At 46.2% G+C, this 26,550-nt stretch overlaps 1 protein-coding gene across 1 annotated transcript in view; it reads right to left on the bottom strand.

The window, feature by feature from the left end:
* Positions 1 to 26,550, bottom strand: part of SMG1 (SMG1 nonsense mediated mRNA decay associated PI3K related kinase) — a 77,051-nt gene that overhangs the window by 38,202 nt on the left and 12,299 nt on the right. Inside the window, exons 4-28 of the mRNA XM_053276198.1 lie at positions 25,828 to 25,964; positions 22,711 to 22,769; positions 21,717 to 21,930; positions 19,411 to 19,536; positions 19,240 to 19,312; positions 19,003 to 19,100; positions 18,160 to 18,333; positions 16,178 to 16,402; positions 15,493 to 15,594; positions 14,615 to 14,884; positions 13,178 to 13,308; positions 12,564 to 12,725; positions 11,938 to 12,056; positions 11,213 to 11,300; positions 11,016 to 11,117; positions 10,247 to 10,387; positions 9,296 to 9,495; positions 8,792 to 8,988; positions 8,247 to 8,411; positions 7,403 to 7,557; positions 6,825 to 6,970; positions 6,453 to 6,654; positions 4,874 to 4,983; positions 4,173 to 4,320; positions 3,234 to 3,393 (exon numbers count right to left, since the gene is read on the bottom strand). Of these exons, the coding sequence (XP_053132173.1) occupies positions 3,234 to 3,393; positions 4,173 to 4,320; positions 4,874 to 4,983; positions 6,453 to 6,654; positions 6,825 to 6,970; positions 7,403 to 7,557; positions 8,247 to 8,411; positions 8,792 to 8,988; positions 9,296 to 9,495; positions 10,247 to 10,387; positions 11,016 to 11,117; positions 11,213 to 11,300; positions 11,938 to 12,056; positions 12,564 to 12,725; positions 13,178 to 13,308; positions 14,615 to 14,884; positions 15,493 to 15,594; positions 16,178 to 16,402; positions 18,160 to 18,333; positions 19,003 to 19,100; positions 19,240 to 19,312; positions 19,411 to 19,536; positions 21,717 to 21,930; positions 22,711 to 22,769; positions 25,828 to 25,964 (3,704 nt within the window). The remainder of the gene's footprint in view (positions 1 to 3,233; positions 3,394 to 4,172; positions 4,321 to 4,873; positions 4,984 to 6,452; positions 6,655 to 6,824; positions 6,971 to 7,402; positions 7,558 to 8,246; positions 8,412 to 8,791; positions 8,989 to 9,295; positions 9,496 to 10,246; positions 10,388 to 11,015; positions 11,118 to 11,212; positions 11,301 to 11,937; positions 12,057 to 12,563; positions 12,726 to 13,177; positions 13,309 to 14,614; positions 14,885 to 15,492; positions 15,595 to 16,177; positions 16,403 to 18,159; positions 18,334 to 19,002; positions 19,101 to 19,239; positions 19,313 to 19,410; positions 19,537 to 21,716; positions 21,931 to 22,710; positions 22,770 to 25,827; positions 25,965 to 26,550) is intronic.

The following is a 26,550-nucleotide window of genomic DNA, read 5'->3' as shown; positions in this document are numbered from 1 at the left end:
AGTCTCCAACCACCACCAGCACATCTTGCTTGCACATCCTCTCAGTTATAACCCTTGTCATAACTGAGCGAATGTGTTAAAGTCCTCTAAGATAAAAAGATGTTGGGAGACTTTTCCAGGTTCTGGATCCTCCTCTTCAGACCAGTCACTCTCATCCTTATATGGTACCATGTCAGGGTCTTGGTTTCCTCCCTCTTCCCCATCTGGCTACCTCTCAGGTCAGCCTCTAAATCAGTCACGGGTGTCATTATGATCTTACGCTTATCAGGAGCCGTAGGACTAGGTTTCTACATGTTTGGGTCCTCAGAATCCAGACCAGACGAATGCTGATCATTATTTTTGTTTTTAGAAGATAAGGATTTTCTTATTCTTGTTTACATGTGAACCCATAATATGTGCCCTGGGCCTACGGAGGGGCTCATCAAAGTGTGGCGGAAAGTTGTGGACAGGATCTTCAGCCTCTACAAGCTCTCGTGCAGTGCCTATTTTACTTTCCTCAAGCTCAGAGCTGGTCAGGTAGGCTGTCTGTCTTGATTAGGAATGCCAGCGAGCTGCGGGAGAAGTGAGGCGGTGAGCTGAGTTGTTTCTTTACAGTGCAGGTTCCTCTGGATGAAGACGACCCCAGGCTGCACCTCAGGAACATTTCGGAACAGAGCACCGATGATGTCATTGTAATGGCAACCTTGAGGCTGCTGAGACTGCTTGTGGAACAGTCTGGGGAACTCAGGCAGTATCGGGGACAGTGGCTAGAAACTGCACTGTCAATGAGGGCATCTGCAGCAGCCTCTATAGTGGCAAGCACACCCTTGATTTGGCTCGGAAAGCTTAAAGCTTATTTGCCACCACATTCGCCCTTTTTGACAGAGTGGACACAGTCCATTTGCTCTTTGCCGCTTCCATGAACTGTTTGGGGAACAGAAGGGATATGCTATTAGGTCTCGAACCTGGGAACACCAGAGCAGCACTTTTACTAGCTGGTTGTGCCTCTTGGGAGAGGGGAGGTTAATATCTATTTGCCACTGTTTGGGTCATGAAGGGTGGCAAATCTATGGCCTGAACAAGTCTCAGAGGTGCCTCTGAAGGTTCAGCTTCCCGGCTGTCAGACCATTTGCCTTCAGAACTTGGCTGTTCTGGATCCCAGCCTCCCAGTGGGTCAGCAGGTAGGCCCAGGGTGGCAGGCGCCACGGGGTCGTCTTCTAGAGGAATAATAGGTATGAGGTTGACTGGAGGTCCTTGTGGAGGCCTCTACGGAGGTTCAGCAGGCAACAGTGTTCTCTCTAAGGCGTGCACACATGCCTGCGCTCACACGTTTTCTGATGTCCGCTCAGTTCATTTTAGATCTTGCTCAGGTTGAATCAGGAAGGCTTCATTCTGAATGCACATGGTGCGCACACACTGCCTTGATACTCCTGCCCAGAACAAAACTCATTCCGCACACAGATGAGGGAAAAGATTAGAGAGCACACTGGCTGGCAAGGGCCTGTCCCTCTAGGAGTTGGGATCCAGGGGCTGGGGGAGCCTTGTTCAGAGTTCAGATGAGAGCACACTCTGTTCTCTGTCTAGATCCCCCCTTTTTAGACTTCATGTGTTTTCTTTGCTTTTTTTATGGGCCGGAGCCTCAGAAGTGGAAGCCGCCGCACTGGAAGAGGATGTCCATTTGGTTTGGTTTCTCTTTTGCGATTTTAGTTGATCATATCTCTCAAAAGGAACTTGCCAACAAGTCCTTGAACCATGAACCCCAGGTAAGTGGCATGTCCCCCGGTAACTGCACTAAAGCCTGGCTTGTGGGAACGTTTTGGGTCAGACTGGATGACCTCGAAGGACTGGGGGCAGGAGGGGGTAGAAGATTCAGTAGGCCCAACTTGGGCCGAGCTCACCGGGTCAGCAGGCACCCCTGTAGCTGAGCTTCTGGTCACCACTGTGCGAGGAACTACGGTTTGTTTGGAGGCTGCTGAGCCTTTGCCTTTTCCCTCTGCAGTCACCCCCATCTTTGCCATTGTGTTGTTCTCTTTGGGGCCTTCTGGCCAGAGGACGCCATTGCCGGCAGGATCAATCCCATTCGGCCTTCCACACACCCCGCGAGGCTTCGATGGGCATGCGGGGGAAACTGTCAGGAAGCAGCAAAGCAGTTGGTGCCTGGGCCACTTCCCCGCCCTCCCTAGCAGTGGCTGGAGGCTCTGCTTGCTCTGGAAAGCCACCCAACCGCTGACTGGCGATGGCTGCGCACAAGGAAACCCCTCGGTGGGCTCCCCAAAGGAGGCGGAGGCAGAGGGTGGAGGTGCAGGGAGGGAAAGAGAAGAGACAGACAAGGAAGTTGACAAAGAAAGTGGAGGAAGAACCAGAGCCGCCTCGGAGCCGCCTCACAGGGCTAGAAGAATGGGGGGGGTGGCTCCTCCCATCCGTAAAAAGCTCGGCCTGATTAGCATAGTCCTGCCTTTCAAGAGTCACATGGGGGCGCGTAAGCCACACGTGAGACGCCTCCAGCATCAGAGAACAAGTCGTCTAGAGCCCCTCGAGACTCCCAAAACTGTCTCCTTGACATCTTGGCCATAGTAAAAGCAGCAAGAAGCAGGATAGAAAAGTCTGTTAATGACCAGTTTTTTGCTTCTAATAATCTGTTTAGAGCTTTTCATGTCTTGGCATGACCATTTTTTTTTATTTTACATTTTATATCCTGCTCTTCCTCCAAGGAGCCCAGAGTGGTGTTCTACATACTTAAGTTTCTCCTCACAACAACCCTGTGACTGGCCCAGAGTCACCCAGCAAGTCTCATGGCTGAATGGGGATTTGAACTCGAGTCTCCCCGGTCCTAGTCCAGCACTCTAACCACTACACCATGCTGGCTCTCTTTTGAACAAACACCGATACTGTTACTGAATTCTCACGCTATAATAATCTGCATCATCATCCTCCACAAGAATTATGCAAAGCAGTTATAAAGGTTAGCTCAAAGACTACAAGCAAAGATATTCAGAAGGAGGGATGCCTAGGCTGCCCTGGGCAACGCTTTGCCTCCTGCCTTCACACCTACAGGGAGACCGTGCTGAGGGTCTGGGCCTCACCTCACCATACAACCACTCTCAAGCAGCCGTTTAAGAGTCCGTAGCAGATAGAGACCTTGACCACCATTTGTCCATTTCCATCACATGCCAGAGAAAGCCTCATGTGAATATGTGTTGGCATGTGTCAATGGGCAACCTTGCAAAAGGCTTTGGTAGAGAACACAAAAATACCTCGGAGGAGAGCCTGTTTGACACGGTATTTTCCAGAGCAGAGGAACAGTACAGCTGCAGAGTACTCAGGACTGGCAAAGACTGAGAGACCGTCAGAGTGGCCAGTCTTAAAGGTCCAATCGCAATCCGGGATGTCTGCTTTAGGTATTTTACAAGGTTTCTGAAACACAAGGGTTACAGGAGATGAGAATGATTCACGTGGTTATGCTTTAGTCACACACCGACAGCTAAGTACCAATCCACTATGCCATCCCATGGAACACTTACTAAAAGCACACATCCCCTGCTAACTGGGCAAAGAGGCACCTTTTTGAAGCAGTGATTCTCTTTATTTAGCAGGGGGAGAGCAACTGGCCCCATCCACCCCCAGCACAGCATCCCTCCAGCGACTGTTGCTGGGGTCTATCTCGTGTTTCTTTTTTAGATTGTGAGCCCTTTGTGGACAGGGAGCCATCTTATTTATTTATTTATTTATTTCTCTATGTAAACTGCCCTGAGCCATTTTTGGAAGGGCAGTATAGAAATCGAATAAATCAATCATCATCATCATCATCATCTCTACAAAGATTGCTGTTCATTTGAGCTCTCAGAACAAGAGGAGCCAGGGAAACAGTTCAACACCTTTAAGTTCATTACACAGCTATTTACACACCATTTAAAGAATTATGCCAGTGATTCCGGCAGACTGACTCACTGAAGTCAAACAGGTGCTTCTGTGCGGCTCGCCCACTTGGCGTGTGGCTAGGAAGGTGACTGGGGAAATCCCCTTGCATTCCGGGCCAAAGCTTTGGTGCATGGCTGTCCCAGTCACCTGGCTCTTTGGGGGAAGACGCGGGGGTGAGGGAGAGACCGCTGACCTTCAGCAGTGGCCCCTAGCATCCTGCCAGCTCCTGCATTCACATCTAAGTTCCAACTGCTGCATGAGTATGAAGAACTCACTCTGTAATGGGCTGCCATTTTTGATCCTGTTCCGCTTGGTTAATCGCTGTTGACAGACACACTGAACTTCTCAATAACTGAACCTCAATTGCTTTCTGAAGTTCTCTCGGATCAGGAGATAGCATGTTCGGGAGAAGCTTCTTCATATCTAAAAGGTTAACATATCAACAGAACAGTGTTTGTCAACATCCATTCTTTTTCTTGTTGCTCTTTCCCCCCCAGCAGGAAACACCAATATTCAAGCATGAACATTTGAAGAAGGAAAAAAGACTCAAGGTGAAGGGTATTTAAGAGAACGTCTTCTCCATTATGACCCCCACTGCCCACTGAGATCCATCAACAGAAGTTTGTTTGCAGTTGCCACCAGCTCATCTGGTGGCTACTCAGGGACAGGCCTTCTCTGTTACTGCCCCAAGGCTTTGGCGTGCGCTCCCTGATGAAATAAGAGCCTCCCCATCTCTGGCAGCTTTTAAAAAGGCAGTTAAGACACATTTGTTCATCCAGGCTTTTAATGAGATCTATAGTTTTCAAATAGTTTTAAACAGTTTAAACATGGTGTTAAATTTTATTTTGTTTTAATTTGTTTTGTTTTTATTGTAAACTGCCCAGATAGGTTTGGAGCAGTACATAAATTTGTTAAATAAAATAAGGTCCACTGAACTGGAGAATATTCATGATCTAGCAGAGCTTTAAAGATATACCTATTTTTTCTTTGGATCCTCCAATTAGAAGATTGATGTCTTCACCTGGAAGCAATTCTAGTTGCTCTGTGCATGCTGTGAGTTCTCCAGATCCAAAGTTGCTTAGAGATCTGCAACAAAGTTTTAAATTCAGCATTTCTTATTTTGATGGCCACGTAAATCAAAACCAGAAGCAGCCAAAGAAACGTAACTTGTCTGCAACTTTGACTAAAGCCTTTTTGGCAAGATGTAAATATGCATTTGTACAGTGAGAGTTTGCACAGCCCAATATTGCAATTTTAGCATCATTCCAGAAGGAATAGCTCTATCAACTGCTAAGAGAAAGGTCCCCCAAAGTGCATGTGTTTCATGGGACTAGATGTCTGTCTTATGGGAGGATTGCCAGCTTTGAATTTTAAAAATTCTGGTACCCAGGCAGGGCCAGGAAGCAGAGTTTGGTGGCCCCTAACAGCAGGACCAACCAACTCCCAACGGCAAGTGAGCAATGCAGCCAGCCAGACCCAGCTGAAGCACCACTCCATCACCCTCTCTACCCCACGTTACTGCTACAAAGCAACAGAAGCTGGGGCTAACCATAGAGGTCCAGGGACACATTTTAGGGTAGTTGTAAGAACTACCCTATTTAAAAACAGCCTTAGAAATTGACTCAGACCCAAGGAGTGGGAAGGGAAACTGTGCTCTGTGGGGCAAGACAGGACCAGAATGGGGAGTGGCCCACCGCCAGGGATCATGGGAAGACTTCTCCTTTTAACAGGCCCTGTCTGGTTGGAGTACGCAGCAAGGACAACCCATACAACGGAGGCCCTCCCACACTAGGAAGAACCCAGAATGGTACAGGTACTTTGCATTTGGCAGAGACTCTGGGCCTGTGATCCTCCAGGACAGGGATTCTCAACATTGGGTCCCCAGATGTTATTGGATTTCAACCCCCATAATTCCTAGCCCCAGTGGCCTTTAGTTGGGGATGATGGGAGTTGAAGTCCAATAACATCTGGGGACCCAACGCTGAGAATCCCTGCTCCAGGAGACCTCAGGGGCCAAACACTACTACTACTACAAATATGTATATCTCACTCCTCAACCAAAGTTCCCAAAGCAGTTTACATAGAAAAATAAATAAAGATGGCTCCCTGTCCCCAAAGGGCTCACAATCTAAAAAGAAAGACAAGGCAGACAGCGGGCACGGCCACGGGAGGGAGGCTGCTGTGCTGGCGATGGATCAAGGCGGTTGCTCTCCCCATGCCCAGGCTAAGAGCACCGCCTCTTTGAAAGGCATCTCTTGGGGGTCTTGCAACCAGGAGAGGGGAAAGCAGCAACACCCCGGGGCTGGCCAAGAGCAGCAACGCCCAACCTTCAGCAGCATCTTCCTGATACCATCACTCCCGCAAGATTCGGCCCAGCAGCACTTGGGCTAATTGGGGCTTCCTGCCCTTGGATGGCCAAACTGCTGGGTGCTCAACAGAACTGTGGCCCATTTTCATCCCAGCTCTGTGTGTCTGCCTTCCTTGCTTCCCTTTGATTCTGCTTCAGGAGCAACTGGCAGGCTGAAAGGTCTACTGTAGAAGTCAACGATGCTTACTTTATGTAGTTAAAGTCTGCTTTCAGACTGACCAGGGCACTGCTGGCATTTTTCTTCAGGTCATGGACCGCATTCTGCCATTCCTGCACCGCCGACCAATCAGCAATGGAGGTGTAGCACTCGCAAGCTTTGTTGCCCAAGTAGTTGACAACTTCAGGCGACGAGTCGCTGGGCTTCGCCAGGACTGTTTTCCGCGCATCCCCTGGGAAACAAGGTTCCAAAGCATCAGCACCGCCAGCAAACTTCAGAGTGGCTCTCCCGGCTCCTAGGCCAACCACACTGGCACGCACCCCCCCCCCCAATCTGGAGCAGGGGCCGCACGGCTCGCCATCTGAGGTCCAATCAAGCCAGCCTATCTGGAGGAATACTCACCATTCAGAGAGTGCTTGGGGCTGGCGTTGTTACCACTGTTGGAATTGGCCAGCTTGAGAACAGATTTATCAAAACCTGTGACACAACAATCGACTCCAGTCATGGCACAAAGATGCTCCTGGTATTCGACAGCTGCTTTTTCAAACCTTAAATGATTGAAGGGTCAGTGGTTAGCAATGCCTTTCACCCCAGCAAATGGAAGAGCTAAAAGGTGCACTCTTCTCCATCTCTTTCCAAGCCAGAAAGTCGGGGGGGGGGGGAGAGAGACGACTGATAGATGAACATGAGCAGAGCTACTCTTGTGGTTGCCAACGTGAGTTCTCCCCTTTGCTAAGCAGGTTTGCATTTGGATGGGTGATTACACAGGAGCACCATCAGCTGGTTTCTATGCTTCTGACGTGCTCTGAGAAAACGTGAGGAGAGGGACAGGATCTCTAGGAAGCTTCGCAGATGCTCTGGGCAGGCGCCAAAACCAATTGTGGGACTGCATAGAGACCATGCAAAATACCCACACTTGCATTCCATTTCACGAGAACAAACATTTCTTCTAAGAGAAAGCCCAAGCATGGCCAACGTACCGTCCTTCTGCCTGCAGAGCTACAGAATTAATCCAGGTCAGACTCCTTCCAACTACAGAAGACGACCAGACAGCTATTCCTTGGATTGCTTCGGGACAATGAAGCTCACAGAGGGCTTCGACCACCATCATGATGGTTACTTCTAACTCATTTCCCTGAATGTGGAAGGAAAATCGGAGACTTCAGTTCTCAGCCTAGAGTAAAACCAGACGACTGCAACCCACATAATCCTTTGACATGCCAACATTTGTCCCTGCTCAGCAAGGCTTTCAGCAAACATTCCTGAAATGCAGCCACCACATCCCCACCCCAACAGCTGATACTACAAGCCCCACATGAGCCTGGGGCAGGCACTCACTATCCAGATTGGGCCATTCCTCTCACTTTGCATGGGCTCTGCTCTTGGCTTTACGGAGTTCTGAATCTATACAGGGCCTCCTTCTACAGGAAGTCAAATGGCTGCAATGACTGACAGGGCCCAACCTCTGGAGCAAATGAGGAGTAGCCCATCTCACAATGCCCCACTTCACTGGGGAAGAATGACAATTCCGTTTCTTCAGAACCGACACAGCCACAGCAACTAAGTCCTCAGAATGCACAAGATCCCCATTCTCGGCCATTTCCTCACAATGGACACAAGCCGGGAAGAGATAAGGAAAATATATTCACTGGCTAATGATGAGGAAAACTACTCTAGGTCCTCCCACTGAAATTAAAAGAATAAGTTAGGAGGCAATGCCTAGTTTCATTGCGACTATTTTCAATAATTCTCCTCTGCATGTGGGCCATTAAGTTTACTCAGAAACAAACATTTTCACAGGGTTCAGTCACAGAAGTGTACTACCTGAGACACATTATTGGTCTTCATTTCTGTCAGCAAATCAAAGCCATGCCTGACCGTCACAGCCGGCTGTCCAGCCAACAATCCAACCCGCATGATGGAAAGCCTAATTCGAGTTAACCAATCCTGACAAGTCTGTCGATTAGTATAGAAAAACATCCTGATAACCTAGGTAGTTGAGGAAGAAAAGAAGAACAGGAGGTTCTTGGTGTTGACTCTTAATTTTTCAGCAAACCAAAGCTACTAGCTTAACAGGAGGAAGACTATTTTATTTTCAGAGGGCATCTGAGGCCCTCTGAGCTTATGTATCAAGTACTGCGTTTTCTGCTGTCAGTTCTGTTTTGTATGGTCAATGTACTTTGCCTTTCTTTCTTTCTTTCTTTCTTTCTTACATTTATAAACTGCCCCATCCAAAGGCTCTGGGGCGGTGTACAACAACTTTAAAAAGACATAAACACACAATATAAATATAAAACAATATAAAAACAATTAAAAAACAAAACCATTTAAAATACTTCTAGCTACTGTGATTCTTGTGGTGGACCAACCTTGGGTGGAGATGTGAGTGCATTCGCACATCCCTCATAAGCATTGTACATCAGTTTCTCCAAGTTCTCCAAGTACTGAAGAAGCAAAACCAGCCGAAGCTGGTTGCTACTGTGCCCTTCATCGTTGTCTGCTGTCGTCCACTGGCTGACATCTTGATCTGGGTTCAGTGTGTGGGCTGCAAGGCTCCTAATGATGCCTACAGACATACATTTGGAACATTTAAACACCTTAAAGCAAAGTTCCAACAAGAATTTCAAGATACGGGCACTGATCCTTTTAACTTGCATCATAACAAATGCACCCATTCTCTATTCACAATGTCCATTCAGCACTAATGAACCATAATTACAATACTATATTTAATAAAAAATAAATATTGCTATCAATGTGCATTTTCACCGTTTAACACACACAGCAAAGGGGGGGGGGAGTTTTACACCATGATTTTATTTTTAATAGATTTTTAAAGAGAAACCCCCTTTCAAAAATACATCTAAGGTTACCTTCAATTGTCTGGAATGTATCCTGAGCTCTGCCTAGTGGTGTCCTTAACTTCGACAAGACAGTAAATTGTGCTGCCTCCCAGACGGCCCACTGCCAAAGAACAGCTTCCGTTTTCAATAAATTGCGGGGAATACTTGATTGGTCACGTTTATCCAGTCTTTGGCAACTGTAAAATAACCTTTCTAACCAGCTCTCTTTCCTGGAGGGGAAAATCAGATATCAAGACTGCTATACAGCAGACAATATAGATGTATATTGGAGTGATACATTTCACTGAGAACAAGGGGAAGATTTTTAAGCAGCATCTATGTAAAGTGTGCAATAATCTTATCTACACCACAAAGTCTGCCTTCTCAGAACTTAGGGAGGATCATCACCACACTGCGAGAAACTTAATCACTACCTGCAATGGATACATAAAACAGAGCAAGAACCAAATTCTTTACTGCCTCCAAAAGAAGGGTCATTAAAAGATGCTATGTTTCTTCTGGTTTGAAAAATTTAACCAATTTGTTACTGTTTTCTTATCACTGATTATACGTGCTCATGAGTACAGGGACTGAAAAGCAGCTTTTGAGAGAGAGAGAGAAAAGGGTCGGCATGTTTCAAAAGTGAATGTATACAATACCCTAACATACAAAGCTGCCTTCTTCACTATACCCAAGGGCAAGGCATTTAAGTGTGCTTACATTGATTCAAGTTTAAAGCAAACTAAAAGCTGCAGAAGAAAGTAACGTCAGTTACGCTTTAATGAAAAGCACTACCTCCATTAGCAGTCCCCCAATAAATACACTGCAGACTGTGCACCAAGTCAATGTACTGCAAGCAGTAACTAAATGACACTCCCTTAAGTAAGTCTCAGCAACGGACTCCATAATAGTCATCTTTGCACACACTGTACAAAGCACAACAATTTCTAGCACACTGCTACTTAACTCTTAAGTCCTTACCCTGTTCTGTGGGAGCTCCCATACAAGATGAAACTGATTATATCGGAAAAGTCTTGTGGGTGAAAGGTATTGCTTGGTGCTTTGCTCATATGACCTCTGATAGCCAACGAGATTTCTTGTATTTCTGTGTGGTGGTTGTTACTGCAAACCAAAATACATGAATTTTTCTCCGTTACTTTGAGACTTTTGGTGTGTCCTTTTCCGCCCCCCAAAATGAGAAAATGAACCTCAACAGGTGCTGAAGGAGGCACATTATTCACAAATAACTCCAGTGTACAGCTGTGACACCTGACACGCTTCAAATGCAGACACTCAGAGGTAAGAAGTCTCTTCTTTGTGACCTGAAGGAGGAGCTCATCTTCTGGGATAAAAAAACCTTACTTCATTCAGGACACAAAGGACTCTGAACAAGTAGCAACACACAGAATACACTACACAGAACTAAACTGAGGTGTGCTTTTGCTAACAAAATATACCATTTTTTCTGATGTCATCTTATCCACCAGCTGAATAGAGCTTACCGGCAGGAGAGAGCAGGGCAGAATGTGTGACGCAGAGCCAAAAGGGGATGGAGGAGCCATCAATTCCCCCACTCCACAGGTAGTGTGCAGGCACTAGGACCAGGGATCACTTGGGCTTTTTTCAGCAAAAGAAGCCATTTAACCCTCTACTATTTTTCTGCCTCCCATCATCCACTCCTCTGCTTTTCCTGCGTTATCCTTCATCCCAACATTTGCTTTACTAATCCAAATATACTGCAGCTCCTTACCTTAGCACTACATCTAGAGGGACAGACTTTAAGAGTTTTCCAAAAGCTTGTCGTATACGAGCACCACTGTGGACTAGCTGCACACGGCATACATCAACGCATCTGTGTGGCCAAAGAAAAAACAAGAACACATAAGCCGCACATAAAGAGCCTGAACATGGTTTTTGCTTTGGAAACAGACCAAGCTAACCAAGTACCTCTGCAACAGGTCATCTGGCAGAGAAGGTGACAAAGCATGGAGGCTACTGCATGCCTGAAGACATATATTAACATCCTCTAGAAGAGCTGCACATGGACAAAGAGACAACAGTGTTATTTCTCCACCAGAATCATGTAGCAGAGATGCTGTTACTTAAGGGCTTCTAATATTGAGGGTTCTCTTCCTTAAAGACCAGAGATTGCACTCCACTTCCTCCCCTCTACCCTTCTGTTCACCAGAAACACCACATGCACACCACAGTGCAGACCCTATTAGCAGCTTACGCCATTCACAGCACCTCAGTTTGAAATGGTAAACCAATGTAAAAGCAAGCTCATGATGCAGATTGTTAAAATAATGAAAGGACAAACTATGCAAAGAGCTTCTCAAGTCATGCAAGTAGCTTGTGTAACATATCGCAATCAGTTCCCTCAAATGGAGGGAAGTTTCAAAAGCAATTTGTCATGCAGCAGGAAAAAAGGGGGTGGTTGTGGCAGCAGCAATGATGGTGGTGGATGAAGACCTTTAAAAAGCCGAATCTACTATTTGAACCACTTCATACAAGGACATTTGTTTTCATGTGGAAATGGACTCTGAGGTTGAGCTGGAAGGAGGAGCGGTTATGGGTGTGGTTAAAGTGTCCCTTAAGACAAGTATGGTAACTGGATAGGAAGGAGATTTATATATCTCAATACTAAAAAATAAGAACAAGAAGTCTCTTACTGTTTGCTAGAAGTCCTTTGCAGAACTTGTGAAAAGATGGGAGAGAGAACAGTGGTGCATATGTCTCAGATTTTTTCATTAGGACAGCCACTTCTAAAGCCCAGGTCATTAGTAGTTTCCTAGAAATGTATAATTTAAGTTATACATGTTGCCCAACCTTCAAAGTTAATGTATAGCAGAAAAAATTTGACATGACATTAGAAATATCCAAGAGTCTGACCACTTTATCCAGTAAAGCAAAAGACACACACATAGATGTAGGAAACTACCAGTAGTCTGTGTGGTGTGTACGAATTAAGGCTGCAATTCAATGCACATTTACTGCAGAGTAAGCCCCACTGAACACAGAAGCAAAAGGCTTGGTCCTAAGTAAACACATGCAGGACTGAGCTGCATGGCCTGAATGGTCTAGATTGGACGGGCTGTTCTGGAACTGCTTTGGAATTACATAAACACAAACTATGTTTACATGCTGCCTCCCTGTGAGACAACTAATGCCACAGAATTTTATGAGCAACATAAATCTGTAAAACTGTAAAGCTGCCATATGTAAATATATTGTAAGTTAGTACTGATCCTTCTCCCAGGCACACATCATCCTTTGACAGGAAGCAAACACTCGTTACCTGGTATCATGGGTAAGGTTGTCCTTCTTAAGCAGAAGCCCTAGGAGATTTAGCATGATAGAGAAATGCTTCTTGGTAGCTGTGGTTACTGTGCTAATGACAGCCCCATCAAACAAGGAAGGAGAAGAGGAACTGAGGCTGCTGGATATGAAGTGGTCATGCCTGGAGAGCAATTTAAAAATCTATCTTTAATCAGGCCATAAAGATGACCATACACAACACACAACCGGGGGGCGGGGGAGAGGATGTATTTGGCAGCAACCTCACACACCCCACAAGGGCTTTAAACTACTAAACCCAGCGGCAGACAAGAGCCCAGGACCTCTGAGAAAATCAAGTACCAGGGACAAGAAAATACACGCCCAAGACAGAAGCCATATGGGAGAGGCGCACTCAGAAATCCACACATCCCTAACACAAGGGAGCCAGAAGACACAGATGCCCACCATCTCCTATGTTTCCTAGGATTGTGGATGGAGAGGCAACACCACATCCTGCCGTGTTATTTCACTCAGTGCCCCCCACCCCACGTAAAAGGTGCATTTCCCCCAATGATGTAAGCCACAGGCCCCTACCCCGTCAAGCCAAGCACTGGGGAATGAATGCCTTCGTACCTGGTGCAATGTGAATAGAGAGTGTAGAGCACTGCATACTGGACTGCAGGAAAGTGAACGGCAATGTCACCGTGTGCCACCATCAAATTCTTGCTCAGCAATGCAAACACCGTTGGAGACAGAGCCCACATCTGCCAAAGCAATTAAGAGCAAACATATGTGCCAATTATGTTGCTATCAGTCCTCTCCGCATTACATTAGAAAAATATTGTGACTTCCCACTACTGCCACCAAATGCAGAGACCAGAAAAGAGTTGTCCCAATCTTAGCCACTAATGTGACAATTCCTACAAAGTGGGATGCAAAGACAGGGGTGGGGCAAGGGACTCGTTTGGAACAGCGCTTCCACGCCGCTTTTCTGTTTTTCCTGCAATTGCTACACACAGCAGCACCACCAGCAGCACCACCACCACCTACAAAAGGGCACCCAACAACCAGCCAGAGAGAGGAGAGTTCATATGCAAACAGACAGCAATGCAACTGGGCAGTCTCCCCTCTGCCTTAATATAAGAAGGAGAACACAAACTCTATCCACAAGAGGGACCCAACAAGAAACTGAAATAACTTACTCTGCCTTAAATCAAGTCTGCATGTCAGTCAAATTTAAGGTATTGGCCAACATCTGCAGCTTCCTCCCAAGGCAGGGCAAGCAGTGGACGAGAAGGAACTGGAAAGGGAGGTACTCTACTGCTAGTACTATAGGCACCCTTTCAAGGCTCCGAGATCACTACACCTTAAAGGGCCAGCATACACCTAAATGGAGCTAAAGATTCTTCCATGGCTTTCTGCGTAGGTGCAGAAAACCCCAGCTGTGAGTGAACATGGATCCCTACAGAGATCCACAGAAGGACAGTGCATGCAAACTGCCTCTGCAGAGTTTAGTAACCCAGAGTCATGCCCTGATCATGGGGGGAGATTTTTGCCACTCGCCCTCTCCCCCAGAAATATGTCCCTGATGGCTGCACAACCCTCAGGGACATATATTTGTGAGTTAAAGAGTACTTCCAGGGGAGGGAGAGATTGGCAAAAATCTACTCCCATGATCAAAGCACAACTCTGGATTACTAAACCCCGCGGAAGTAGTTTGCCTGCAAGGAGATCAGTGAAAAATCACCCTCCTGCTACTCACAGAGGATTACTAGATGCTGTAGGGGTGGTTTGCAAGCATTGTCTCTGCATGGTTACTGAGGATGCTGGCCATTATTTTTCGAGTCAAATTGCGATAATTTGAGTTCATTACTGAAGTGTACCAATTCAGAAAAGTTTTCTGCACAAAATGTGCACAGCAGTCCTTGCAGACGGCTGCACCAGTGAAAATATGTATGATGTGACAACTGCCTACATGTTTTCAAAAACACAATCAAGGTTTGTTTTTTTAATCTTCTGAACAGGGGAAACTATGAGAGACACCCAAATGTAAGTTGCAGAGATACTCACTCCAATCAATGAGTTCTTTGCATTTCCAATGGTAGTCAGAGCACTAAGGTCAAATATAACAACAAACTTTGCGTTAGCCACATTGAAAGTATGGTTCTTGAAAGCATCATGTTGAATTTCAGAACAAGTCTCCGGAAGCTGCAGACTGCAAAGAAGACTGTTCAAGGCACAGGCCATCTCTCCAAGAATCAACTTGTAGGCAGTTTCTAAGACAGGAATGTTCTTCAAGCTCAGGACTGCTTGGTAAACAGCCTGCGCTGCTGAAACCACCTGGAAAGCAGAAACAGTCAACACATCACTCAGGTAGGAACTGGTTCAAAGTTGCTACACAATTTTAATAGTCCATCGTGCATGGTATGGATCAAGTGGTTAGAGAGAAGTTTTTCTCCCTCTCATAATATAAGAACCCAGGGTCATGCATTGGGGCTAAATGCTGGGAGATTCAGGACAGACAAAAGGATGTACCTCTTTACACAACCTGTTTAGTTAAACTATGGAACTGGCTGCTGCCAGATGAGGTAATGGCCCCCTATCTAGACAGTTTTAAAACAGGATTAGACAAATCCATGGAGGACTGGTCTATCAACCGAATGGTGACTAGCCTGGATAGTCTTCAGATTCCTGGCTTTCCTGATGTTCTTAGAAGGGACTGGAATGGGAGAGCAGCCACTTCCCAGGGCATTCTGGGAAAGCTGCTAATCTGCAGAGTCCCATCTCCTGGGTAAAATTCATAGCCGCAAATCATGAGGAACTGGCCAATCTAAGAGGCATGAGAAGTCCCCCACCCCCACCCCCCCAAAAAACTGGGGAGGCTAACATTAACATATGCATGCTCTAAGAAGGGCATCAAAGCCACTGCTTAACCACTTACTACTTGCCTCTTTTTCCTTGTGGTAGCGGAGTATAAGCAACTTAGACGCTGGTATAAACAATTTCTCTATAAATGATGATGGGAGCTTTGTATTTATTTGTTCAACAATCTAGACAAAAAACAAACACACATCAAATCTTTTCTTTTTTTAAAAACATAGCTGCCCCCTTAAGCTAAATTTTAACCCACAGCAACGAAGGAGTTCTGCTTGACTTACTGGCAGTCTAGAAACATTAAGAAGCAGGCTATTGAGCCTGAGCAGAGAACCACACAAGGGCAATGGACATGAGAGCTACCACCATCACAGCTTTTTAGCAAGACGCTTTTCAGTACAAGTCCTATTTACTTTTTGGCATGAAAATTTCAACTATTTTTCAGAAGTTATATAAAAACAGATCCCATTATCAGAAGGTCAGAACAACATTCTTTCTATCCTTAAAATGCTATTCAAGCTTCGATTTCCCCCAAAACAACTTCATGAGGTCGGTGGTTTTATAGGAGGGGAACTGGATCTGGAACTGGAACACAGCGCTTTGCTCAAAATAAAGCCCTCCCCCAAAGCACAGCTAGGCTATTATCCCAGGCCTCCCAAGCCCACCCTTCTCAAGTAAGCTCTACACTCAGGTCTTTAAAATGAGCGCATAAACCTGTGATTTATCAGTAAATCCAGATATGAGGAGGGTTGTATGTACCAGCATTAATAAGTTCAACACCGAGATGATATAATCAGTACCACAAGTCTGACAATTCTCCAGTTGATCTAATCCATAGGTGATGACCATGTCACAGTGGATGGTCATGCTAGGATCCAGACTGCCCAGCAAGACACCGACACACTCGTTGGCAGCCGTCAAGACAGCCTCAGAAAAGAAGACTTGATTAGCGGCTGTGACACATCGCATGACTCTGTACAGAACCTGGAACCAAGGAGAAAGCGAGAGAGTCAGCAGCATGGCTGCCTTTTCCCAAGTTCACCCATGTAAAGGTGCCCCGATCACACTCGCTCAACCTTAAACACTCTACTACGGTGACAACTACATGAAGCAACAGTTTCCCCTATTTTCCAAGCAGGGGCGACTTCCACACGAGAGCCATTTCTCCCTGGGCTGAGCTCCACAGAGTACGGCACCTTCCTCAGGGCTGGGAGGGCCCTCTGGGGGAGACGCAGCCCTCGCTTCAGAGCTCTAGGGGGAAGGCGCTGCCAGGGGCGACACTGCCCAGCCCGACAGGCACGCCCTCCAAGGTGGTGCTGGTGCCAGGAGGGCTCCGCCTCCCTCACAGGAGCTCCTGCCCTTGGGGCTGGGACCAGCGCCGCACTGCACAGGGAGAATGGCCGTCTCCCCATGGTGCCGGGGGGGGGGGCGTGCAGAGGACTCCACTTGGGCCAAAGCTTCACACAGGCCCAATATGGGGGCTGCCCCGGGCCTTGCAATGAAGAACACTGATCTAAAGGGTCAGTATATGTCAACTGGGGAAAGGGTTCAAATTCTGGAAGCACAAGTGCAGAGCACATACAGGGTATAATCCAGCCCAAGTTGAGCTGTTCTAGATCCCATTTTATTTGAGTGGGAAAGATTTAAGCACATGCTTACTTTTGTTTGAATCAATGGCCCTTGAAACTATCACTTTCGTGGCACTGTGTGTCGGTACTATTCTTATTTGAACAGAGGAGCCCAGTGGTTTTTCTTATTTATTTAGTGCATATGCATAACACATATGTCTCAAGGCGGGCTGTCTTGTGGAGGAGAGCTGGCCTTGTGGTGGCAAGCATGAATTGTCCCCTTTGCTAAACTTGGATGGGAGGCTACACACGAGCACTGCAAGATATTCTCCTTAGGGGTTGGGACTGTAGCTCAGTGGAAGAGCATCTTGGCATGCAGAAGGGTCCCGGTTCAGCCCCTGGCAGCATCTCCAGGTAGGGCTGGGAAAGTGCCCTGCATGAAACCTTGGAGCGCCTCTGCCAGTGAGTGTAGACAATACTGAGCCAGGTGGACCAAGAGACGGACTCAGTCGAAGGCAGCTTCCTACGCCCGCAATAAGAATCAAGGGCTGACAGTCCGTGCAGCAGAACGTCAGCATCCGGGACCCACCGGGCCTGCTGCACAACATGAAAGGGACCCCCAATGGTACTGCATGAAAGGACAGCTGTGGAACCACCTCAAACCAGTTCCAGACAGCTGGGCAGCATCGATCCCCTGGCTCCTCCCAGAAGGGGTGCTGCACAACCGCCCAGAAGCTGTCAGAAGTCCTTCCACAGTTGCCCGACCGTGCCAGGCCATAGGGGCTGCTCTGCACACCGCAAGCCGCCTCCTTCATGCCAACACTCTGCTGTGTAGAACATTGGCCATCATCTGAGGACTTCACACAGTCCCCCGAGGCCTGCTCTGTGGTGCGGACGTGCTTCGGTTTTCACCTAACTTGCTGCTTGAGAGACGCTCAGACAAACCAAAAGTGCTCCATTACATCTCATTCTAATCGAAGCAAGCAGACAATGCATTAATCATTAGGAAGCTGGAACAGCAATGAGGTTTCATTACCAAACAAAGCATAACATAGCAACAAACATACCAGCCTCCTGTCAAGTCTTGGACTCACTGTTACTACAAGGCTTCTATTAAGTTTCCACTGATTTATCAACCAAACTGGCAAGCAGCACAAAATAGGCAACTCTTACATCAGTGACATAGGCTTCAGTTATGGGTGGCCCTCGAATGGGACTGAATCGTTCGCCAATACTCCTCACAACCGTACTGAAAACCCGGAGGAGAGCTGCCAGTTTGGGCAGCGAGACCGAAGGAGGGGGGATATCTTCATCCACGGATTCTCCAGAAGCCACATGGCTGAGGTCCTATGGAAAGAAGCATATTCTTCGGTACAAATCCACACACAGGCCTTTGCAGTTTGGCATGTTAGTTTGCTTTTAATGAAAAATTCTTCATTTCAATTTGTACTTCACTATAGTTGCATTTTAACATGATAGTGCAGGACTTCTCCATGTCAATCTGTGGGCTGTTCTTTCAACTTGCATAAGCTCCTTCCCAGCACGTTGGGAGACGCTAGCTTGCCTTCGGCCTGGGCTGCCCAACTTTGCCCTCCAGGTCTTTTTGGACTCGAGCACCCACCATCCCCAGCTGCTGCAGCGGCCAAGAGCCAGGAAGGGTGGGCATTCTAGTCCAACATCTGCAGGAATTGGGCAGCCCTGCCTTAGGCTCCTAAAAATCAGCTTCACTTTCCACCATGCTTTCAAAAAGCTATGTCAGTGTCTAGTAGACAAGATGGTTAGAAACACAGCAAGTATCAGGTTAGTGGACATCTGTACTACAAGTCTACTACTACTAGTAGTCCAATCATTCAATCTTTATTACGGTCACAGACCAACATACTAGTAGTCATATGTATAGACACCTTTTCCACAAAGTTGCCAAAACAGTTTACATATATACGAGAGGAGATTCAATATCTGACAAGACAATTTCCAGCTGCTTTTGGAATACTTGAAAACAAGAGGTGCTCGTACCTCAGCATATGCTTCCATATCTTCTAGGAACTGACCCAAGAGTGTGGTGGAAAATGCAAGGTCAGCTACCCAAAACGGTTCCAGGCTCTGTAACCATCCTGTAGTACATGTCAACCCAATAAGGAAATCTTGTAAATTTATCTCATAAATCATAGGTGAAATTTAAACATTGCAGATTCAGAAAGAAAAACTAGAACACGTATAATTGCATGCAACTAATTTTTTTTAGAGACTTACCAGACACCTGCTGTGTCAGGGAAGGTTTCTGAGTGTGATCAATATGCCACCCAACTAATATGTCAACCGTGTCCTTGGAAAGAAATACAAAAGAAAAAAAGAAAAAAATCAATCCGCCTGCAAAACATGATGGGCCTATAATTATATAAGAAGAATAATGGAAGTTCTTACCCTAAAGTTAGTGCTGAAAATGTGAGGGTAACATCGGGACACGAGGAGGATGCATTTGACACATTTACACAGCAATTCTGGTGTGTCCACATTTTCTAGAATGGACTGCAGGCTCGTCATTACAAGCTTTAAGGAGAATGGGGGAAAAGAGACACCCACCAAAAATTATTCAGCTTTTTCAAAAAGCTATTTACACATGCTCAGAGTACAAGAATGACTAATTAAATACATTGTCAAAGCAATAACTTTCCAGATTTCTATTTAAACTATTTGCTCACTAATCCTAATCCGGATGTTATTCATATCGTGGCCAAATATTGTTATATAATATGCCAAATGCGTATAAATGTAGTCTGATTTTATATTATCATCTTATTATTGTTATTATCATTATTATTTTAATATTGTTGTATTGCTCGTCTACAACCGAAATAAAGTTTTACATTTACAACTTTCCAGACGCTTGCTGAGAAATAAAAGGCTGCTCCTGCCAGAACTGTTTTGATGCTCAACAAAGAACCAAAGGAGGGGAGGAGAGCTAGACTTCTGGTAGCAAGAATGAATGGTCCCTCTCTGCTAAGCAAGAACCACCCTAGCTGGCATTTGAATGGGAGACTGCACGAGTGAGCACTAATATGCCCTTAGGGGATGGGGCAGCTCTGGGAAGAACATTTGCATGCAGAAGGTCCCAAGTTCCCACCCTGGCGGCAGCATCTCCAAGGTAGGGCTGAGTGAGATTTCTGCCTGCAACCTGGGAGAAGCCGCTGCCAGTCTGTGTAGACAATACTGAGCTAGATGGACCAAGGGTCTGACTCAGTAGAAGGCAGCTTCCTATGCAACCTCCTCAGCAACTATGTGTGATAGACTGCAGGCACATACTTTATTTACATGCATGGAAAGTCTTCTGAGGCCTCCTGAGGTGAACAGTACAGGCACTGTTTCTAAACTATCACAGACCCACCAAAACAAAGCAAGTTGCCACTATCTACCAACTTACCCCTTCTTTTTATATCAGGGCTGCACAACCTCGGCCTTGCAGCTGCTGTTGGACTACAACTCCCATCATCCCTAGCCAGTGGCCAATAGTCAGGGATGATGGGAGTTGTACTGTGCAGCCCTGCTTTATGAAGCTTGTCCACTTGGCCTTCATTTTATTCCAGTACTAGCACTCAGCCTCCACTGTTGGAGTGTTCCTGTCCATGACGCCACCCTCATAGGAACATAGGAAGCCGCCATAAACTGAGTCAGCCCATTGGTCTATCTAACTCAGTATTGTCTTCACAGACTGGCAGCGGCTTCTCCAAGGCTGCAGGCAGGAGTCTCTCCCAGCCCTATCTTGGAGATGCTGCCAGGGAGGGAATTTGGAAGCTAGATGCTCTTCCCAGAGCGGCTCCATCCCCTAAGAAGGGGAATCTCTTGCAGTGCTCACACTTCTAGTCTCCCATTCCTATGCAGCCAGGGTGGACCCTGCTTAGCTAAGGGGACAAGTCATGCTTGCGACCACCAGACCAGCTCTCCTCTTTCTCCCCTCATCTGCTACCCTTTCCAAACAACACTCATCTCTCACACATGTGTGTGTATTGCCAAAAGAACTCAAGTCTTGTTATGGAGAAGCATGCCCTGCTCAGATGTAGGATTACTTGTGCATCTTAGGTGCCTTGATCTGAGTAAGTATGGGATTTCTTACATTCTTAAGAAAGAGTGTATATCTAGGATGAGAAGTCTTAACTGGATCCCGAGCGTATACTCCTGCTTTATAAATTTAACACACACTGGTGGGACACAGAGATTCTAGTTTTAAAGTATGTAAGACGGACCACAGAACTACAACACAGAATCCAGGCATAGAGACCGCAGTCACCACACAGGGAATCTAGTATTGATATGTGGTGTAGTGGTTAGAGTGCATGGTTAGAGAGCTGGACTAGGACCGGGGAGACCCGAGTTCAAATCCCCATTCAGCCATGAAGCTAGCTGGGTGACTCTGGGCCAGTCGCTTCTCTCTCAGCCTCACCTACTTCACAGGGTTGTTGTGAGGAAAAACTCAAGTATGTAGTACACTGCTCTGGGCTCCTTGGAGGAAGAACGGGATATAAATGTAATAACAACAACAACCACCACCATCACCACAACACAATAATTATCAGCCCTGCACTACACCTTAGCTAAAGCAGGCATAGCATAAAGTGCGTTTCAGAAAGCTATATATATAATGCCTAATGTTTAAAGTGTCATAATGTGCGAGGCTGCTTACATTTCAGGAAATCATTCAATATCTGGTGCACCAATTTAATTTTTATTCTTACTTGCATTACAGATGAAAAAGCTTTCTTCTCTCCCACAGTCTCCAGGGCTTTGTACGTTGCACACAAATAAAGAAGTTTAACTTCATCTTTAGTGGATGAGCCAAATTTGCTAAAAATCCATTTAAAGATCTTCTCAGCTTCATAGCTTAGAGAAGCACAAAGAAGGCCAAGGCAGCAAGCGCCCTCCTGTCTCAGTTCTTGAAGCAGTTTGCTACTGCATGGATACAAAAACAAAGTCATATTAAGAACTTCCAGGCATGGAAATCAGACTCTTCTCCAAGAATGCGGTTGGGTGTGCTTGGTTCCCAAAGCAGTTCCTCAAGACTAGCCGAGCCTCAGAGCAGCCGCCTTCTAAGGCATTCTCCTCCCTTCCCCGCAACCCTCCAAGGTAGAGCTGTGCACAGAGCCGGTTTCGTGCACTCCCGTGAGGGTTGCTTGAAGGCACAGGGAGGGTGTCCTCACCTCCCCTGCTGCCTTCCCCCCGCTGGTGCTGCTGTCAAAATCGCTGGAGCAGGCTGGCTATATACCCTCTTGCCTGCCGCACAGCATGTTACCAGAAGTGGAGCAATTATGACAGCAGCGCCAGCGGGGGGAACGCGGCCCCCTCCCCACCTCCAAACCGGTTCAAATGCCCATCTCTGGAACCGGTTCAGCAGTCTGTGAAGAGACTGCCAAACTGGTTCGTGCACATCCCTACTCCAAAGTCAAGCCAATCTGCAGCAATTGTTTGGAGGGACAGAGGATGGCTGAGTGTCCTCAGCACACTTCAGTTCCCCAAATGATCAACTTGTGCTAGCCTGCTGCTCACATCTTTTCTGTTAACTGCTTCCTCTCTGCCCAAACAGCACTTTCTGCTCCCTCTGGCAACCAGAATGCTGGTCTCAGCTTCCTGTTTGCGAGACCTTTCCCAGCAGTTTGGCAACTCCACACACTCACCCCCCCACACACACCTTCTGACCTGCTTAGAGCCTCCATTTCTCTTAGCCCAACTTACCTTTCATTAAGCACATCGTGTATGGCAGTCAAGATATTATCCAGTTGTTTAACCAGCACCTGCAACAGTAGACAAATACAGCGAGTGCCATTTCAGTTCAGCCAACTTTATAATAAAGGTTAACACTGCTTTGCTGATTTTACAAGCATGTGCTACGGCGTGTTTCTACTCCAGTGACCAAAGCTGCATGCCATTCTGAGTTGCATACAGTGAGCATTTACACATCCTTTCCAAGCTGTGAAATCCATGAATGTTTGGATGGAAATGTGATGCTAGTGGCTAATAGACTTAACCATTTGCAGTCTTTATATCTTGTATTAATATAAATCCATTGCACAATATCCTTAATTTCACATGCTAGCAAAATAATGCTCAGGATCATCCAACACAGATTAGAGCCCTACGTGGAAAGGGAAATGCTGGATGTTCAAGCTGGTTTCAGAAAAGGCTGAGGAACAAGAGACATCATTGCTGATGCACGGTGGATAATTGAGAAAGCCAAAGAATACCAGAAAGAAGTCAATATGTGCTTTATTGACCACAGAAAAGCCTTTGATTGCATCGACCATGTCAAGTTGTGGAATATCCTTAGGAAAATGGGCATCCCAGAACATTTCAAACCTATACACAGGTCAGGAAGCCACAGTCAAGACAGAACATGGTGAAACAGACTGGTTCCAGATCGGCAAAGGAGTAAGACAAGGCTGTATACTTTCTCCTTTATTTAATTTATATGATGAACATATACTGAGAGAAGCTGGATTGGAAGAAGCTGGAGGAAGAAACATCAATAACCTGCTCTACACTGATGGCACCACTCTGATAGCTGAGAATGCGGATGATCTGCAAGCTCTTGTAATGAAAGTCAAGGAGCACAGTGAAAAAACGGGATTATGACTAAACGTAAAGAAGACTAAACTAATGACAACGAGTACAGCAACCAGCCTCAGAACTGACAGTGATGAAGACACTGAAGTGGTGGATAGCTTCTGCCTTTTAGGATCAACCATCAACAGTCAAGGATCCAGCAGTCAAGAAACAGACCACAGACTAGCACTTGGTAGGGTTGCAATGAAGGCCTTGAAAAGGATATTTAGATGCCGTGACGTGTCTACACCTACAAAGGTTAGAATCGTTCAGACAATGGTTTTTCCCCATGACACTCTATGGATGTGAAAGCTGGACTTTGAAGAAGATAGAAAAAGCATTGCCGCTTTTGAACTTTGGTGCTGGAGAAGACTTTTGAGGAGACCATGGACAGCCAGGAAAACAAAGAAATGGATCATAGAACAAATCAATCCAGAATTTTCACTTGAGGCACAAATGACCAGGCTCAAACTATCATACTTCAGACACATTATGCGAAGACCCAGCACCCTTGAGAAGCTGGGGAAAGTGGAAGGAAAGAGAAGAACAGGACGACCAGCAGCAAGGTGGATGGACTCTATCACAACAGCAATGAATGCACCACTAAGAGACCATAAAGGCCAAGCTGAAGACAGATCATCCTGGAGAGAATCTCTCTCTGTGGTCGCTAAGAGTCGACACCAACTTGACGGCACTTAATCAATAAATCTAAAGCAACCAGATGCAACAGCCGTCCAGTTTACGTTACACGGCAAATCTGTTTGAATTCATCCATAACATCTCTTTAAATTCACCATCAAGTATTTCCCATTGTAGTCCCCTGCTAACTGAGCAAAGAGGCACTTTTAAAAGTGATTCTCCTCTTTTTTTAAGCAGGAAAAGAGCAACTGGCCCTCTCCATCCCCAGCACAGCATCCCTCCAGTGACTGTTGTTGGTGTCTCTCTTATGTTTCTTTTTTAGACTGTGAGCCCTTTGGAGACAGGCAGTTATTTTATTTATTTATTCAGTGAATTGTGTACCGCTTTGGGAACTTTTGTTGGGGCAAAGGAAAGGCAGTCAGAGAGCAGCAAAGGAAGCAAACAGGCCAGGCCTGAAATAGACAAGGGAAATTCTCCACTCCCCTTTGACATTCTGCCCTGGGGTGCCCCCTCTAGCCACTTGGCCATGGGAAGCAACAATTGCTCAACCACTGATGGCCAGGTTGGCAAGGCTTCCTCTATTCTTCAAGAGTCTTCCCTCAAAAGGAGCTAGTCCCACAGTTAGAGTGGCACTCTATTAACATAAGACCCTGTGGAGGGACAAGACTTAGACCTCTTGGGTTTCGGTAAATAAGCCCCTATATTGTTAATATTTCCATACTTTTTTGTAAATAGCCCTTGTATTATGAATAATAAATTGTATTATATGCCCAAAAGTGCATTATTGTAAATAGGATTCTGTGGTTGCAAATCCCTGTGCATGGAGAAGGCTGGCAGGGCCAAAAGTTCATTCGTGTTTCACTTTTGGTTTAGCATTTTGACAGCTGATTTATAGAGGGGAAAGAGGTTTTGAAAATAGAAGGAATTTGTTTGTTCCAACTGGCTGGGCTGAGAAACTGTTGGGACAAAAATGTATGTATATTGAGAGTTTTGGAGAGATGGAGGAGTCCAAGAGAGGGAGGACTGAGAAGCCAAGAGAGTCTGCTGGAGCAAGTCAGAGCTGGAGGTGGCAGGAGGAAGAAGCGAGTCTGGAAGTCTGCGAGAGGGAGTCCAGGAAAGCAGACAGTGAGAAGCCGAGCTGGAATCACTAGAAGAAAAGAGCCGGGCTGGATTGAGCCCCAGAACGGTGCTCTAATTAGGACAAGCGACTACCTAGCCCACCGGAAGCTAAGAAGAAAGGAAGCACAGAGGACTCTGAGTAAGGACTAGTATAGAGCCAGGTAGTGAGTGTGCTTTTCCAGTTCAAATTTTTCCTTAACCTGATCTCTGTTAATAACTGTTTTGAAATTGGATTTTTTGCTGCAAAAGTAATGATTTAATTGAACCAATTTCTCCCCCTAAAAGTAAACTTTGTTATTTAAAAAAATCAGAAGCTTCTGTCCCCACCCCACACCTATAATACTTTCCACACTACTGGAGTTTTGGTAATTATTGAAGGGATGTTGCTGTGGACTCAGCCATTCAAAAAAAGTAGCCTTGGTGGCAGTGCTAAATAGGTTAGGTGTAAGAGAGAGCTGTTCCTCCACAGACCCATACATGTAGGTTACTAACCAGTTTGTTCTCTGGTTGCTGAATGAATTCTTTCAGTTGCTTTACAGTAGCCAGTCTTCGGTCTCTGTCGTCTTCCCGAGTAATCCTCCGAAGAAGATTTGACAGTCGAGACTCATCAGAGTAAGACAATGATCGCTCTAGAAATGGGGATGGAAGGCATGTGTATCTCTCGATTCAAATACCGTTTAAATCCAAGTAGAGCCAAGCATTAACATGAGGGGCCGACTTGGAGACAGAAGGGAAGGCCAGGCCTACGACAGGAAGCCTACAGCAGAATGGGTCCCTCACCACAGCCTAGGTCTCTGTCACCAATGCTCCCACTGTAACAGCCCCTTCTCTACTGTGGAAGCCTTTTACTGTGCTGTTCTGAGACTGCATAAAGTTCCTGCATGCTTACACAGCAGCACATAGGGATCGATTCTTTTAACCAGTGCTCTGCTTGTTTTCGTAAAAGAAGCAGTAGCTCAACGGCTACACCAGCAAACACATACCAGGGAAGGGGTGTTTTGCAAGCTACACAGGGAGCTGCCTTCTACCGAGTCAGACCACTGGTCCACCTCGCTCAGGATTGTCTGCACTAACTTCCAGCGGCTTTCCAAGGTTTCAGGCTGGGATAGAAGCTGGGAACTTCTGCATTCAAGGCAGATGCTCTACCACTGAGCTACGCTTAAGGGAACAGGGCAAACAAGCCAATTTCTTGACTAGAGCACATTCTCCTAGGAG

This window comes from Hemicordylus capensis, chromosome 13, assembly GCF_027244095.1.
Source record: "Hemicordylus capensis ecotype Gifberg chromosome 13, rHemCap1.1.pri, whole genome shotgun sequence".
NCBI lineage: Eukaryota > Metazoa > Chordata > Lepidosauria > Squamata > Cordylidae > Hemicordylus > Hemicordylus capensis.
This window is presented reverse-complemented; position numbering and strand designations above follow the sequence as displayed.